Here is a 15891-nt window from a genome sequence, read left to right as displayed (position 1 = left end):
CAGCCATAGCATTGCTGGGTTTGTACTCCAAAGAGATCATAGGGAAAAAGACATGTACAAAAATATTTATAGCTGTACTCTTTGTGGTGGCAAAAAACTGAAAAACGGGGGTAGGCCCTTCAATTGGGGAATGGCTGAACAAATTGTGGTATATCCTGGTGATGCAATACTATTGTGCTCAAAGGAATAATAAATTGCAGGAATTTCATGTGAGCTGGCATGACCTCCAGGAATGGATGCAGGGTGAAAGGAGCAGAACCAAGAGAACATTATACACAGAGACTGATATATTGTGGTAAAATTGAAGGTAGTGGACTTCTGTACTAGCAGCAGTGCAATAACCCAGGACAATTCTGAGGAATTTATCTCTCCATTTCTAAGGGATGTGAAAGTGCCATTGAATGTTAAGTCCTCCAAAATATCTTCCTGGATGCTTTTCCCATTTGCGGTCAGCAAAGGTGTTATGAGGCAGAGCCTCCTAAGTTCAGGATTCTGGTTTAATTTTACAAAAATTCTTATATAGGGAAATGCTGTCCATTTCTCTGTCCTCATGCAAAATAAATCCAATTGCTTGATGGTATTAGAATTTAGAGTGTCATTGATAGGCCATGTCTCTTGCTTATCTAGGCTGTAACACAGCCATTTAACATTACAAAGAAAAATTAGTTTCTTTTTGCTCAAGTTGTTTAAAGCAAATTTGTCCCAATTTTCAAGCATAAACTCCAAAGGGGAATCTCTGAGTATGCTCTGTCTCTGTCCCATATTGATGTGGAAAAGGCCAAACCCACAAAAACCTGCAACTCAGTGCCACACAGTGGGCACTGAGGAGAACCTGCATACAACTGTGCATCCTCAGAAGGTGCCTGACCTGCCACTCAGTGCAAAACCCAGTGTATACGGAGGAGAAACCTGCAACTCAGTGCCACACACGGTGCCCACTGAGGAGAAACTCAAAACCTGCCACCCAGTGCCACACACAGTATACTCTGGGGAGAACCTGCAACTCAGTGCTATACACTGAGGAGAACCTGCCATCCAGACCAGAACTTCTGGTAAAAAACTGGGGAGTCAACCTGGGTAATAGCCTTACTTTCCATACTGTAATCACCCTAATATCCCCATTTATCCTTTTTTTGACCCAAACTGCATTTCTTTGACCTACTCAGATTATTTACTATATTTTTTGATAACATCAATTGGCGAGCAAAGTTAGTGAACTACCTAAAATCTTCTGAAACAACCAAAATGAAGCTGGCTAGGATAACATTCATCCTATCTAGCATCTCAATGATTTCTTTGTCCCTAATGCAGGGTATGGTAGATTTTTGGTTTATAAGGGTCCCTAATTTCATGCAACAACTACTGAACATCTATGATTATTATAAATGGTATGCTCTGACCCTGGCTGAATGTATTTGCTTCATCCCAACAACCATAGCCATAATCTTAACAATCTGGCAATTTCTTATGGTCTCTAAAAATGTTTTCTCTCACCTGTGGCAATGGTTTAACTCAATTACAGCACAAAAGAAGGATACTGATTCTGGGGAACTAGTAGATAACATCAAACTACTATTCCAAGTACTGAAAAAGATAAGGGAAGGAAAGGAACTGGACAAACACACAGTTCTCCAGCTAGAGATTGTGGAGTCCAAATACCTGGGGAATAATACCACCAATGAAAAATCAAAGCCCAATAACAACCAACCATCTGCAAATTCCATAGTGTCTCTTTTACCAATTGTAGACAGAACCATTGTGCAGCCTGGGGAAGGGGTGGTACACGTGAAAACATATAAAGCATTCCTCCCAGGTGATATGGAGGTGCTGAAGAGATGTTTTCCAAAGTATTTTGAAAAGCCTTTCAAAAGTATAAAAGAATTAAAAAGGGTGTTCACACTATTTAATCCTAGTTTTGATGATGTGGAATTTCTTTTAGAGGAATTTTACTCTTCCTCAGAAAAGGAAAAATTCCTAAATGAAATGAGGACAAATCCAAATTTAACAGCCTGGCCATTGGTCCACCAGGATTTAGATTTTACCCAACATGCAAATCTTAGATATCTGATCCAATGTAGAACTGATTTATTAGAAGCAATGAGAATCCATGCAAAAAGACCAAATTCATGGCAAAAATTCGAGAAATTAAGACAGGGAGAAGAGGAACATCCTAGCAGTTTCCTCGATAGAGTAATAGAAGCAGCCGAGACAATCCTGGGATACTCATGCCCAAGACACCATAGATCATATCCATAGGCAATTTGTAAAGGGAACATCAATCCCAATACAAAATTACTTTAGACAAAACTGTCCACAGTGGGAATCACTGCCACTGGAGGATGGAAGACAACATGCTTCCTACATCCATGATTCAAAACAAAAGGAAGCAAGGATAGCAAGACAAACTGGCTCAGGCAAAGATGAAATCATAGCTGATTTGAAAAGGCAATTGAAACACACCAAAAGAGAAAAAGAATTGGAGGAAATAAAAAATTTTGCCCTCCAAACTAGTAGGAGCCAAAATCAATACAGGCAACCTACAATTAACACCCAAAGACCAAAATCATTTCCCCCTCGGTGTTTTCTTTGTGGACGTCCAGGTCATATTATAAAATTTTGTAGATTTAGACAACAAATTGATTTTTCCAAAAATGACAATTATAATCAAAGAGACAGAAGTACAAAAAGGACCTATTACAACACAAAATGGCCCCAAAACAATAATGATATAAAGAGAAATGAGGAAAGCAAACATGATGGTTTGTGTTGTAGCCATGCATGCAAGAAATTTAGCCAATCCCCATCCCTAGAAGAAATGGAAAGGTACATACAAATGGGAATGAAGCCAAAGTCACTATGAATCGAGGTTCCTAATTTAAAAAGATCTAATCATTATAATTTGGGTGTGAGAGTGTGTAGCTTGAGTGATAAAAATAATATTGAAATACTGGGCAAAACAAAACAGGTGTCTAAAGCAAGCTACACAGAATATCAAGATATCTGTGGTAGATAATCAACAATGGGAAGAAATAATGCAGATGCACAGAGAAATATATGGCAATAGTGAAGATAACTATATAAAGGATCAGCTTTCTCATTCCATCACAAAAACATTGAAAGAGAAGCATAAGGATCATACAAGCACGGACAAAAGCTTGCAATCTTGTTCGAAGTCATCAAAACCTCAAACTCCTCTCTTTATTCCAAGTAAAAAACAAAGGGGCAACTTGGATAAAGAACATTATGGCGAGGATTTACAATGTATCCAGAAAAGAATGCATTCAGTAACCTTGGGGGAGTTAAATGCCAAAATTCTATCCCATTCATTTGCTTCAGACACAACATCACAGAAAGAGGTTAGAGAGCAAACAAATCAGTATATTGGCAAAAACTTAGATTTAAAGACCCAACCCACTGAGTTGCTGGATGATAGCAGCTGTTTAGGAAATTCTACATCTACCTTTCTCAACCCCTTAGCTGAAGAATTCCAACCAAAAGCATGCGGAAGGGAAAAGGAGCAGTTATTATCCCCAGTAACAAGTGTGACTAATAACAGCAATAATGAAGCCTGGTCAGTGATTAAAGATAAAACATATCTAACTTCAGTCACACAAACTTCAGGGCATGATAGGGAACATAAGTCAGCTTTTAAGTCAGTAGTCGTACCTGAAGTGTTGAAGGGAACACAATCTAACTACCATACATTCCCGGATACTACTGAAGGGAAAATTGCTGATTTGAGGCTTGATAGTTCTTTAAATAGCAGAGTGGAAGGTAAATCAAATCAAACCTCCATTTCTGAAGCCCTTAAAGAAAGCAAAAGCAACATGGAATTTGCAAGAATGACAATGACTCACCAACTCTCAATGAGGGAATGCTCTTTAAGCCTGCTTTCTGTAATTCTAATTCTGAACTTAACTTGCCTGGTTGGTGCTAAAGGAAGTTCTGGTTTAGATACAAATGACCATACCCAATATTGGATTGATAATAAGTTCAATTTGTTAAAAAAAAAAAGTAGATTATTTAGAATTGATTCTTGGTTCCATGTCACCCATGTCAAGCCAGCAAAAGACATGCCCCAACAACAACCACAAGACCAAGTTATTATACAGCACAAAGATCAATTAGCACCAACCAATCAATCAAATAAATCCTTAGAAAGTCCACAGCCTATACCTGAGACCATAGAACCAGAACAGCAATTAGAACAACAACCAGAGCATGAATCAGAACCACAATTAGACCAAGAACCACCGAACAATCAGATATTACATCAAATTTTACACCTAAAAGATTATCCCAATCCCAATTACATCTTAAAAGAAAAATCTGTAAACCATTATGACAATGGAAAAGAATCAACGGCAGAAGAAGACACAACTTTGATTTGCAATCAATCCAAGACCTAGACATTGACACTGACAAATAAATGAAAGCACAAAAGACTTTATAATGAACTCTTTTGTTACTTGTAATTATCTTTATTAAACAACAACAACAACAACAAAAGAAGAAAAGATTAATCATGTTTCATAGACATTTGAACTTTGTTCCTGACACAAGTCAACACACCAGAACATCAGTTCCAGTGCAAGATGACAAGCGCTGGTACATCAAACGACACAAGTCAACACAACAGGACATCAGTTCCAGTGCGTGTGGGTAACATCAAACAACACAAGTGAGGCGTTGCTGACTTTGCAGATCATCACAAGGACAGCAAACCTGAGGACTACAAAAGACATCCATGATCGAATACACAATCGGTGTATGGGACAACAAACCACACTGTGAAGAGGAGCATCAGAACAGCGTTGGACACATGCATTTGAAAAACATAACTTACACCCAACAGAATTCTCACTGCATCCAACACTTTAGATTCCATCCACACAGTACATGCACTTTGCAGAAGAATTCCAGTAGAGTAAGTATGTAACAATTCATTACATGGAAAGGTCACACTAGACAACACATAGAACATTTTCTGACTTCACATCTACATATGAAACATAAACTAACACTTAAGAGAGAAGAACTTGTCTGCCTTAGCACAGAATTTTCTTCTTTGGTTCAGACACCTTCTACTCCAATTACCTAACATTCCTTGTAAATAATGTATATATGTAAATGTTTGCTTACTAACCCTTAGCAATAAGTTTTACTAACACACAGGGACAGTTAGTTAGCTTGATAAATTAGAACAGGGACAGAATTTTCAAAACTTTCTTTGTAAATACTGTACATAGCTTAAGTCTATAGTTTAACTAACAGACTTACAAAGAATATTAGTCTTACTTATTCTGACTAACATTTCTAACATAGGCATAAGTGTACTAACATATCCATATACTAACTTTAGGAAGATGAATTAGAATTTGGAAATTTAGATTGCATAATTTTTCTTAATTGATACTTTGTTGTTAGTTCATGAAATTAGATAGATACATAGATAGAATTTATTACTTTGTTTTAGTTATCAAATGTTAACTTTGAGACTGTTTGTGAATGTTTGCATTTAATCTGCTTTTCTTTTCTGTTCAAAATTTTTGCAAAACTGAAACCCCATTACTTTCCTATGCCTTTCCCATAACCCATCTTAGTTTTAACTTAGACTAGTCTTAGCATAGTTTAGGAGTAAGCAACCCTTTTATTATTTTACGAAACTTAGATAGGGATAAGAGCATAGTTATAATTTAGCTTAGAATAAGAGTAGTAACCCCTTAGAGCTTAGCAACCAGAAAATGCTGCAAGCTGCAAATTTTCCAAAAAAACATATGAGCAAATCTGTAATGCAAGGTGGCTAAGAGAAACTTTTTGCTTCTGTAATTTCTAATGGTCACAAAAAGTCAGTTAAACATCTTAGAATGTTCAGAAAGTCAGTTAGAACTTAAAGCTATAAATAGAAGTGAAGTTCTGACTGACAGGGCTTTTGCCTTCTGGCTTTCGATGTGGCTGGAGGCTTTTGCTTTGGTCTTTCGGCTTTGGCCTAATTGCTTCCTCCTTGGCCTTTGCTTATTTTGTTTTGGGGCAATTTGGACCTATCTCATTTCTCTGGACCTCTCCCTGATCTTCCATCTCCATCCCTCCCTTTCCCTGATTTTCCTCTGGGTTCTGGTTGGAAGGGAGGGCTTGGTGATTAGACCTTGTGGGTTTAGTTTCTTTAGATAATTGGAGTATCCTCAAATAAGTTACCCCTAGGATTGATAAAGACTTTGATTAAAAGGCAGCCAAATCTTCCTAACTGGGACAGCCAGACTCTCTCAGTCTAAACCTCTCCACGACCCATCCCCCACCCTCATCCCTCTCCCTGGCAGCAGTTAGAAAACCCTGAACTCCTCCCCCTTCTGACTGACCATGTATTAATGAATCCCCTTGTTACCTATTCAAACCCTCTGGTGAGTCATTGTGTTGAAAATTAAGACAAGGGCTCAAGGGGAAGGAATCATTTTCTTTTATTTCTTGAGAAAACTCAGGCATCCATCTTGGCAGGAAGTGCCTACCCAAGACTTCCTCCAGCCCTCAGTTTGACTGGCAGGGAGGGGCCCCTCGACTCCTCCCAAAAGAGACTTTGAAACTAACAAGAGAAACCCTCCAGCCAAAACCTAAACATTTCTTACTGGCCCTAATTTCCTCCCTGTATTCTCTGTCTCAAGCCTCTGGGAATAAACCTGTTTGAGCTGCCTCTCCTACATACCCCATTTCCTTTATCTCCTATACCTTCCCTTCCCTTCATTTCCTCCTCCAAACACTTTATAATCCTCAATAACCCCTTTATCCTTCCTCACACCCACCTACTCAGATTATTTGTTTACTATTTATTTTTTGATAACAATACCCTATGGGAGTGAGAGCGAAGAGAGAGCCCACAAAGATATCACCCCCCAAGAGATGGGGTTTCAGGAGTCCAAGAAAGGCTCCTTCCTACTGAGAAGCTGTGTCTTCGTGAGCAATCTGGGTGTAGGAGCAGCTTCCAGGAGAGCCAAAAACGTTGGGCGCCAACTGTTATGGGGGTGGGGAACCCCTGGGTTTGGGAAGGAAACCTTTCTCAAGAATGAGAGGACTCCAAACTTAGCTTAAATGTAAAAAGAAAGCTTTATTAGTAAGGTAGGATTAATGGCCAGCAAGACAGCATGAGTGGAACAGCCCTGAGGGGGGTGGGTTGCTGTGTGGCACTGAGTTGCAGGTTTTTGTGGGTTTGGCCTTTTCCATATCAATACGGGACAGAGACAGGGCATACCCCGAGATTCCCCTTTGGAGTTTATACTTGAAAATTGGGACAAATTGGTTTTAAACAACTTGACCAAATTAACACTAGTAGAATTCATATTAGTAAATTATTGTTTGTCAATGTCCCTTTTTAATGTGGTTGGACTAGTAGAGCTTTACAGAGACACCATTACTTTCTGGGAGCTGAACAATATTCCTGCTGCTAACTTTTTAGTGACCACAGTGTTTGGTTACCTTACCTTGGTTGAGACTGTAGTCAACTTGTGGAAGTTGTCAAAGCACAAGGCCAAATACAGAACCCTGAGGCATAACATAAGAAACTCCAATCATGCTGAAATTAGTTCATTGAACAAGACTGAATAAGATGTTTGAAATGGCTACAAATCCATCTATCCTAATCTATTCTTACTGATATTTCTCCATCATGTCTAAAATGATATCTTGGTAGACTTTAACCTATTGTTGTATGTTAGGAATCCAGATACACTCTCAGCTCAAACTCATGCACTCTGAAATTCTGGCCTTCTGATACTGAAGTAGAGTAAATGGAATAGATTAAATAAAGCAGGTTAATCTATACCTGCAGTCACTAGGAAACTGCCCCAGCTTCATGAGAGAGTTAGGTAACGTATGGATAAGTGTTTATGTCTGGTTTAAATCCAAGTAAGATATGATTAAGTGCTTGTGACAGGTTGCAATCCAAGTAACATCCGGATAAATGTACATGTCAGGTTGGAATGCAAAGTTACATATGGTTAATATATGTTTACAAGATTGTGTATGTGAAATAATAGATGGATAAATAACCCCTGAGTGAACTCACATTCTACTCACACATCTGCTTTTGTGATATAAGATTTGCTTTGTAAGAAAAACCCTATGTCTAAGAAAAACCATGTGGAAAGGAATGTATGACCCTGTGTTAACCCTATATTCTGCACATCTGTAACCCTATAAAAACTGCATTGTAACTTCAGTCCAGTACAACTTCCACTAGGGAAGTCTGCCCCAGCTGGTAGACTCTTTGTTAATCAATAGATCAATAAATAATGGTTCCAATAATTGAACTTCTGAGTATTCAGATATGCTTTATGAAGTGCCCCACTTCAGTATTTTCCATATAACCTTTTAGTGACTGAGAATTTACTGTTAGAGATATTATATCTCTTCATGAGTCTAGTCATTTCAGAAAACAAATGATTCCCTGGGGAATCAATCTGTAATTTTCAGAATTTGACTTTTGTAAATTTAATGTTTTATTAAGACCTGTTAATAAAATTTCTTTGCCATCTAGAGATACTTTTAATGCTCTGGAATGTAATTCACTTAGTTCCAGTGACTTAAACTAGTTTAAAATAAGGTATTACATGGGGATATTTTTTTTAATCTTTACATATTTGGGGAATCAATTTGCATCTTAAAATGTATAATCTGTCCTTTTAAAATTGTTGATTGGGGAGCTGGGTGGCTCAGTGGTTTGAGAGCCAGGCCTAGAGATGGGGGGTCTTAGGTTCAAATCTGGCCTTGTTGGGGCTTGAGGTGAACCCCCAGGGTTCAGGAAGGGTACCTTTTGCAAGGATGCAAGACTCTGAAACTGAGCTTAAAAATAAAAAGAGAAATTTATTCATTTAGAAAGTAATGTTGAATCTGACCAGGAGGACAGCATAGGTGGAAGACTGCCTCTTAGGAGGAACAACATAGATGGAAAGCTGCTCTCCCAGATGACATGATTTCTGGGTTTTTTATACTCTTTATGACAGTGGAGACGTGACTGTGCCATGCTGAAGATGTGACTTTAGAGTGGTATGCACTGAGGTATGGGCAGTGGGGTTTGGTCATCTGACTGGGATCTGCCTGAAGACTTAGGGAGTGACCCTCATAGTTTAGGGGACAGGACAGATAGATGTCTTAGATACAACCTGATGGTATCAAGGCATAGCCTGGAGGTGTATCTCTCTGTCCATCTAAAGGATGATCCAAGGAGGATAATTCTCTCAGGGTCTTTTAGGAGTTATCAGATGTTCTTAGGTTAGGAGTCATAGGGATAGAAGGGAACAAAGGAATTTCCCTGCTTATAGTTTACCCGAAACACTTCTATAGTTTTGGGGTTACAATGTCCATGCCAGCCTCAGACACTTCCTAGCTGTGTGACCCCAGGCAAGTCACTTAACCCCCATTGCCTAGCCCTTATCACACTTCTGCCTTAGAGTTCACAGTATTGAGTCCAAGACAGAAGGTAAGGGTTTAAAAAAAAAGAAAATTAAATTAAAAAATTAAATAAATTGTTGATCATTTTCTTTAGGAAAGGAAACAAGATCTAGAACTTACATTGTAAATCAGATTCCTATCAATCAGCATAGAATACAAAGGAGATTGACACTTTCCTCCTTTTTTTCAGAGTTCCATCCTCACATGGCCAGATATGAAACAGCAGAGTCAACTATAAATCCATGTGTTTCTTCAGAAGAATCATCTAAGGAGAGAGTTCAGACACATGAATCCTGGGAATGCAAATTGGAAGAAGAAGCCTGTGAACATGATGTCAGAGTAGAGCGAAAGAACTACAGTCAGAATAGACAAAGCAATCAAGAGACAACTACCCACAGAAAAACTTCTGCTAAGACTGTGTTTGGAAGTTGTTTCAGTCTGGAGTCAATCCTTATTCCACAAGAGGAACTTCACAGTAGAAAAAGTCTTCAGGAGTGTGACACATATGAAAAGAACTTAAAACAGTATTCAGACCTAGGTGAACATGATAGATCCTTTTGCAGGCAGAATCTTTGCAATTGTACTATATGCAGCAAGTCTTTCAGTTACTCCTCACACCTATTTCACTCTAATAAAGAGCATAGTGAAGAAAAAGTATATAAATGTAAGGAGTGTGGGAAGTTCTTCACCAATAGAAAATCTCATAGAAGTCATCAAAGAATTCATACAGGAGAGAAACCCTTTGAATGTCACCAATGTGGGAAAGCCTTTAGATGGAAGAGCTATCTTACTGTACATAAGAGAATTCATACTGGAGAGCAACCCTTTGAGTGTAATCAGTGTGGGAAAGCCTTCAGGCAAAGTTCTCATCTTACTGTACATCAGGTAACTCATACTGGAGAGAAGCCCTTTGAATGTCACCAGTGTGGGAAATTCTTTAGTCTCAGTGAGCAGCTTATTGAACACAAGAGAATTCATACTGGGGAGAAACCCTTTGAATGTAATCAATGTGGGAAAGCCTTCAGCCAAATGTCTCAACTTACTCGACATGAGAAAATTCATTCTGGGGAGAAACCCTTTGAATGTGATGAATGTGGGAAATGTTTCATCCGTAGTGAGCAGCTTAGTTCCCATAAGAGAATTCATACTGGAGAAAAGCCCTTTGAATGTCATGAATGTGGGAAATATTTTAGCCAGAGAGGGCAGCTTAATATACATAAAAGAATTCATACTGGTAAGAAACCTTTTGAATGTAGTCAATGTGGAAAAGCATTTAGCCGAAGTACTTACCTTACAGTACATCAGATAGTTCATACTAAAGCAAAATCCTTTGAATGCCAGGAATGTCGGAAATGCTTCATCAGTGGTGAGCAACTTACTGAACATAAGAGAATTCATACTGAAAAGAAATATTTTGATTGTAATCAGTGTGGGAAAACTTTCACCCGAAGTTCTCACCTTACTGTACATCAAAGAATTCATACTGGAGAGAAACCCTTTAAATGTCATCAATGTGGGAAATCTTTTAGTGATAGTGGGCGGCTTAGTACACATAAAAAAATTCATACTGGAGAGAAACCCTTTGAATGTAACCAATGTGGGAAAGCTTTTAGCCGAAGTTCTAACCTTAGTGTACATCAAAGAATTCATACTGGAGAGAAACCTTTTGAATGTCATAAATGTAATAAAACCTTTAGCCAGAGCAGGTCCCTTACAGAACATCAGAGAATTCATACTGGAGAGAAACCCTATGAATGTAATGAATGTGGGAAAACCTTCTGCCGTAGTGGGCAGCTTACTTTGCATAAGAGAGTTCATACTGGGGAAAAACCTTTTGTATGTCTTGAATGTGGAAAGTCTTTCAGCCATAGTTGGATGCTTAGTGCCCATAAGAAAACACATGCTGGAGAAAAACCCTTTAAATGTCTTGAATGTGGGAAATCCTTTACTTGGAGTGGATCACTTACTGAACATAAGAGAGTACATACAGGAGAGAAACCCTTTGAATGCCATGAATGTGGGAAAGCCTTTAGCCGTAGTGGGCAGCTTACTACACATAAGAGAATTCATACTGGAGAGAAACCTTTTGAATGTAATGAATGTGGAAAAGCCTTTAGCTGCAATTTTTACCTTACTGTACACCAGAAAATTCATAGTGGAGAGAAACCCTTTGTATGTAATGATTGTGGGAAATCATTTAGCTGGAACAAATCCCTTACTCTACATAAGAGAATTCATACTGGAGAGAAACCTTTTGAATGTAATGAATGTGGGGAATCTTTTACCTGGAAGGGACAGCTCACTGAACATAAGAGAATTCATACTGGAGCAAAGAAACCTTTTGAATGTAATCAATGTGGAAAAGCCTTCAGGCAAAATTCTCACCTTACTGTACATCAGATAATTCATACTGGAGAGAAACCCTTTGAATGTCATCAATGTGGGAAATCCTTCAGGCAGAGTTCTCAACTTACTCGACATGAGAAAATCCACACTAGACAGAAAACTTTAGAATATGTCTAACATAAGAAATCTTTCACCTACCAGTGATAGCTTTATGAACATATGATAACAAAGAAATCTTTATATGCATGCCACTGAAAAAAACTTCAAAATTATAGACTTAATTCTGCATAAGGAACTTAGTAGACTAAATCTTTTTGAATGTAACAAATCCTTTTCTCAGAGTAGAAAACTTAGTGAGCATAAGAGAGTTCATACTGGAGAGGAAAATCTCAAATGTCATAAAAGTCGCATTTCCTTCCTAAAATAGACATCTTACTAAACATAAAGAGTGAAGGGATCAACCACAATGTTGGATTCTATCCAGCAGCTCCAGGAATCTAAAAGGTGGATGATTTAGTTGAGAACGAGGCTGGAAACTGTCTGTCCAATGGCTAGCTCATGGCTGCTTCAAAAAACCTCTGAGCTTTCTTTATTTTATACATTCTTTTCAAAGAGCAGTTTCTTACCAAACACAAAAGAGTTCACAGCTGCACAGACACACCAAGGTTAGAGAATTACATCATGGTTAGTATATGGCTTACAGGAAATTTCTCTCATGAAGATTATGCCCGGATGAGACAAGGGTCCAAGGTTGAAAAAGAGTTTCATTTTATCTAAATACTATAAAAGATATGTTAAAGAATGAACCTTTAATATTATGGGGTGGAAAGTACCTAGCTGAATGTGGAATTTGTATCTGCCTTACAGTGTCCTTGCAATATCTGAAAGCAGGGGAAAGAGATACAAAAAAGCTTCACTGGCCTCTGCTGAGAAAAAGGCTGTTAACTCATTAAATGTTGGTTTACTATAGGGTACTTAGAGACTTTCTGTAGAACATGAGGCTATCCTAAAAAACTAGATTAATAATACTTTCCAATAAGAAAAGGTGTTGATCATAAAAGGAGTCACCGAGAGAGATCCAGATTTTTATTTCAGATAAACCATCCTGTCTGAGTCCTGACTTGAAGGGTTCAAAAACCCACCATAGGGCTTTGCCAAGCTATGTTGATTCCTTGATGGGGTCCAGATAAAAACTCTATCAAAGGATCCTATCTCTCTGAGTGGCTCCCAAAACCACAACAAAGAGAATGAATTGATACTGAGGCAAAGAAACTCTTTGAAGACAATGAGTGAAGGAAAACCTTCAACTATTATTCTTTGGTATGATTCATCAGAGATTTCATACTGGAAAAATACCTTCTGATAATGGATGTAAAAATCCTTTACCTGCCTTACACAACTTAGTAAATATAAGAGAATCCATGCTGGATCAGAGAAACCATTTGAGTGTCACAAATCTGGGAAATGCACATGATCACATTTTGAAATTTCTAAGGTACTTCAGTTGTGATCTAGTCATCCAACCCACATGTCAGAGAAAAAAATCCCACTATGATATACCTGACAAAGTTGTTACCTAGTCTCTGACTTGAAGACTTCCAAGGATGGGGAACCTGTTACCTCTTTAGGTATTCCATTCCACTTTTAGACATCGCTAATTGTTAGGAAGTTTCCTTCAATTTTAAGCTTAAATTTGCCTCCATATAGCTTCCACCTATTTTCCCAACCCTCTGGGGCCAAACAGAGTCTAATCTCTTTTCCACAGGATTGGCCATCAAAGGCTTAAAGATATTAATTGGCCCCTTCACTTCTCTTTTCCAGACCAAACAATTCCCAAACATGCTCAGTTCCTTCAACTGACATGAGATCAGGGCACTTTATCATCCTGGTTGCCTTTCTCTGGACATTCTCAAACTAATCAATTTCCTTAGACCATGATGCCAAGGACTGAATATGATATACTGTTTATGATGGCAGAGTACAGAGGATGATCATTTTTCTATTCTATAAGTGATATTCTTCTTAACGTAGTCTAAGATTGTATTAACTTTTTTTAAGCTACCACATCATACTGCTGACTCATATTGAACTTTTAGTTCATGCAGAATACCTTATCTTTTTCAGGTCAACTAGTTTCTAACCATGCCTCCCATCTCTAGGCCTGGCTCTTTTTCTTTCTTTCTTTCTTTCTTCCTTCCTTCCTTCCTTCCTTCCTTCCTTCCTTCCTTCCTTCCTTCCTTCCTTCCTTTCTTCCTTTCTTCCTTTCTTCCTTTCTTCCTTTCTTCCTTCCTTCCTTCCTTTCTTTCTTTCTTTCTTTCTTTCTTTCTTTCCCTTACCTTCTGTCTTGGAGCCAATACTGTTGGCTCCAAGGCAGAAGTGTGGTAAGGGTAGACAATGGGAGTCAAGTGATTTGCCCAGGGTCACACAGCTGGGGAGTGTCTGAGGTCAGATTTGAACCTAGGACCTACCATTTCTAGGCCTGGCTCTCAATCCACTGAGCTACCCAGCTACCCTCCCTGTCTCTTTTTCCACTGACTCTCCTAGCTGCCCCTATATACCTTCTTAATATAAAATATTATTCTTTCCTTCCTCCTTTTACCTCTTTTCTTTTCAATGGTATGCCCATTCATTCCACTATCTCAGGTATGCCTGTGAGGTCAAATTTGCCTTACATAAGAACCTCTATTTTGGAACCTCTTATTCTCGAAATGTTGAGCATTTATGTATTGATTTCTTTTTTCCCCCTAGGTTTTAACATTTTATTTTTTAGAAAAATTTTCCATGGTTACATGATTCATGTTTTTATTTTCCCCTTCACCCCCCTTTCACCCCACCCCCACCCCAATAGCTGATATGCATTTCCTCTTATGTATAGATTTCTGAAGACACTGGTTTTACTACTGACTTTTCTTGGGTTTTGTGTCCTGTGAATTTTCTGTGCATCTTGTCTAATATTCTTCTTTCTTTGTAGCTACTCTCTAAAATACCTAAAGTGTAGGCTATGCATAAGCAGTCTTTCCTCCTCCATTCTTTTTAGTGTAAAGCTCTTTTGATTACTTTTTACAAGACCTGGCAGACACATTCTTATTAGCATTTGTTAAGTATGTTCATATATATCTATCTGTCCAGGAATCTGATATCTCATATATGTGTAAAGATAAGGGATAAGGGATAGGGGAAAAATGCGTAGATTGTCTTTAAGAGGAAAGGAAGAGAATTTAGATACAAACCCTGGGAGAAGATTCTGGAAGGAGAGGAGGATTTTGGGAGTTTACTGGGATAGATTTATTGGGAATGACCTAGATGGGTTAGTGATAGAAAAATTTGACAAGGGTCTTTCTCAGGGCCAGAAAGCAACTACACACACACACACACACACACACACACATGCAATTATAGAAAAAACAAGTTTATTGAGGTTAGGGAAATCATAGATAAGGTCCCAAATCTATATAGCTCTAACTCCTACCCCTAATCTATACCTGGTCCTCCTTATTTGCTCCTGTAGGAGGTAGGTATTGATGATATATGGGGTGTGTATTTGAACACCCCACCTGATAGATGGGCCAAATGTAGTTAACTCCCCATTCCCTACTGGGAAGACCTTTGAGGGTGTAATTCAAGATGGAATATAGTACTAGTCTTTCCCTCAGTCACTCGATGTTACCTCCCCCCTCAATGTAATTGCTCCAAACTCTAAGTAACAAAAAGTAAAAAGGATTTATTAAAAGATAAATGAATTCAGGGTACAAGGGAAAGGGTATGGGGAATCAAGGATTGTGGGAAAGGGATGAGCTTCACTATCAACTATAGTCTTCTCGAGAGAGCAGCACTGTGCTTCTTCTGAGGCTTAGTCTCAGTAATTGACCCTCTCCCACTACAATCTCCTATTCATTAATCTCTAAATTAATATAAAAAGGAAGTAACAGGGATAAATGAATTAAGCAAGATCAGGAAAAGGTCCCCCCAGCCCACTCCCCAGGGAGTCTGAGCTCTTGGGCCAAAATGAAGAAATGCTGTGTCAAAAGTCTTCTTGGATGGTAAATTGAAGTTTGTACAAATTGATGTTAATAGTTTTGATCTCCTTCTGATGGTGTTATATGACAT

General features: G+C 38.4%; 1 protein-coding gene across 1 annotated transcript; it reads left to right on the top strand.

Annotated features, from left to right (window-relative positions):
- The first annotated feature begins 4595 nt into the window (after nt 1–4595).
- LOC123239044 (zinc finger protein OZF-like) lies at nt 4596–11961 on the top strand. The gene is made up of 3 exons (XM_044666314.1): nt 4596–4681; nt 10212–10469; nt 10890–11961. Exons 1-3 carry the CDS (start codon nt 4596–4598, stop codon nt 11959–11961), a joined length of 1416 nt encoding a protein of 471 aa, XP_044522249.1.
- The last annotated feature ends 3930 nt before the right edge of the window (nt 11962–15891 follow it).

Source organism: Gracilinanus agilis, chromosome 3 (genome assembly GCF_016433145.1).
Source record: "Gracilinanus agilis isolate LMUSP501 chromosome 3, AgileGrace, whole genome shotgun sequence".
In the NCBI taxonomy this organism is placed as follows: Eukaryota; Metazoa; Chordata; class Mammalia; order Didelphimorphia; family Didelphidae; genus Gracilinanus; species Gracilinanus agilis.
This window is presented reverse-complemented; position numbering and strand designations above follow the sequence as displayed.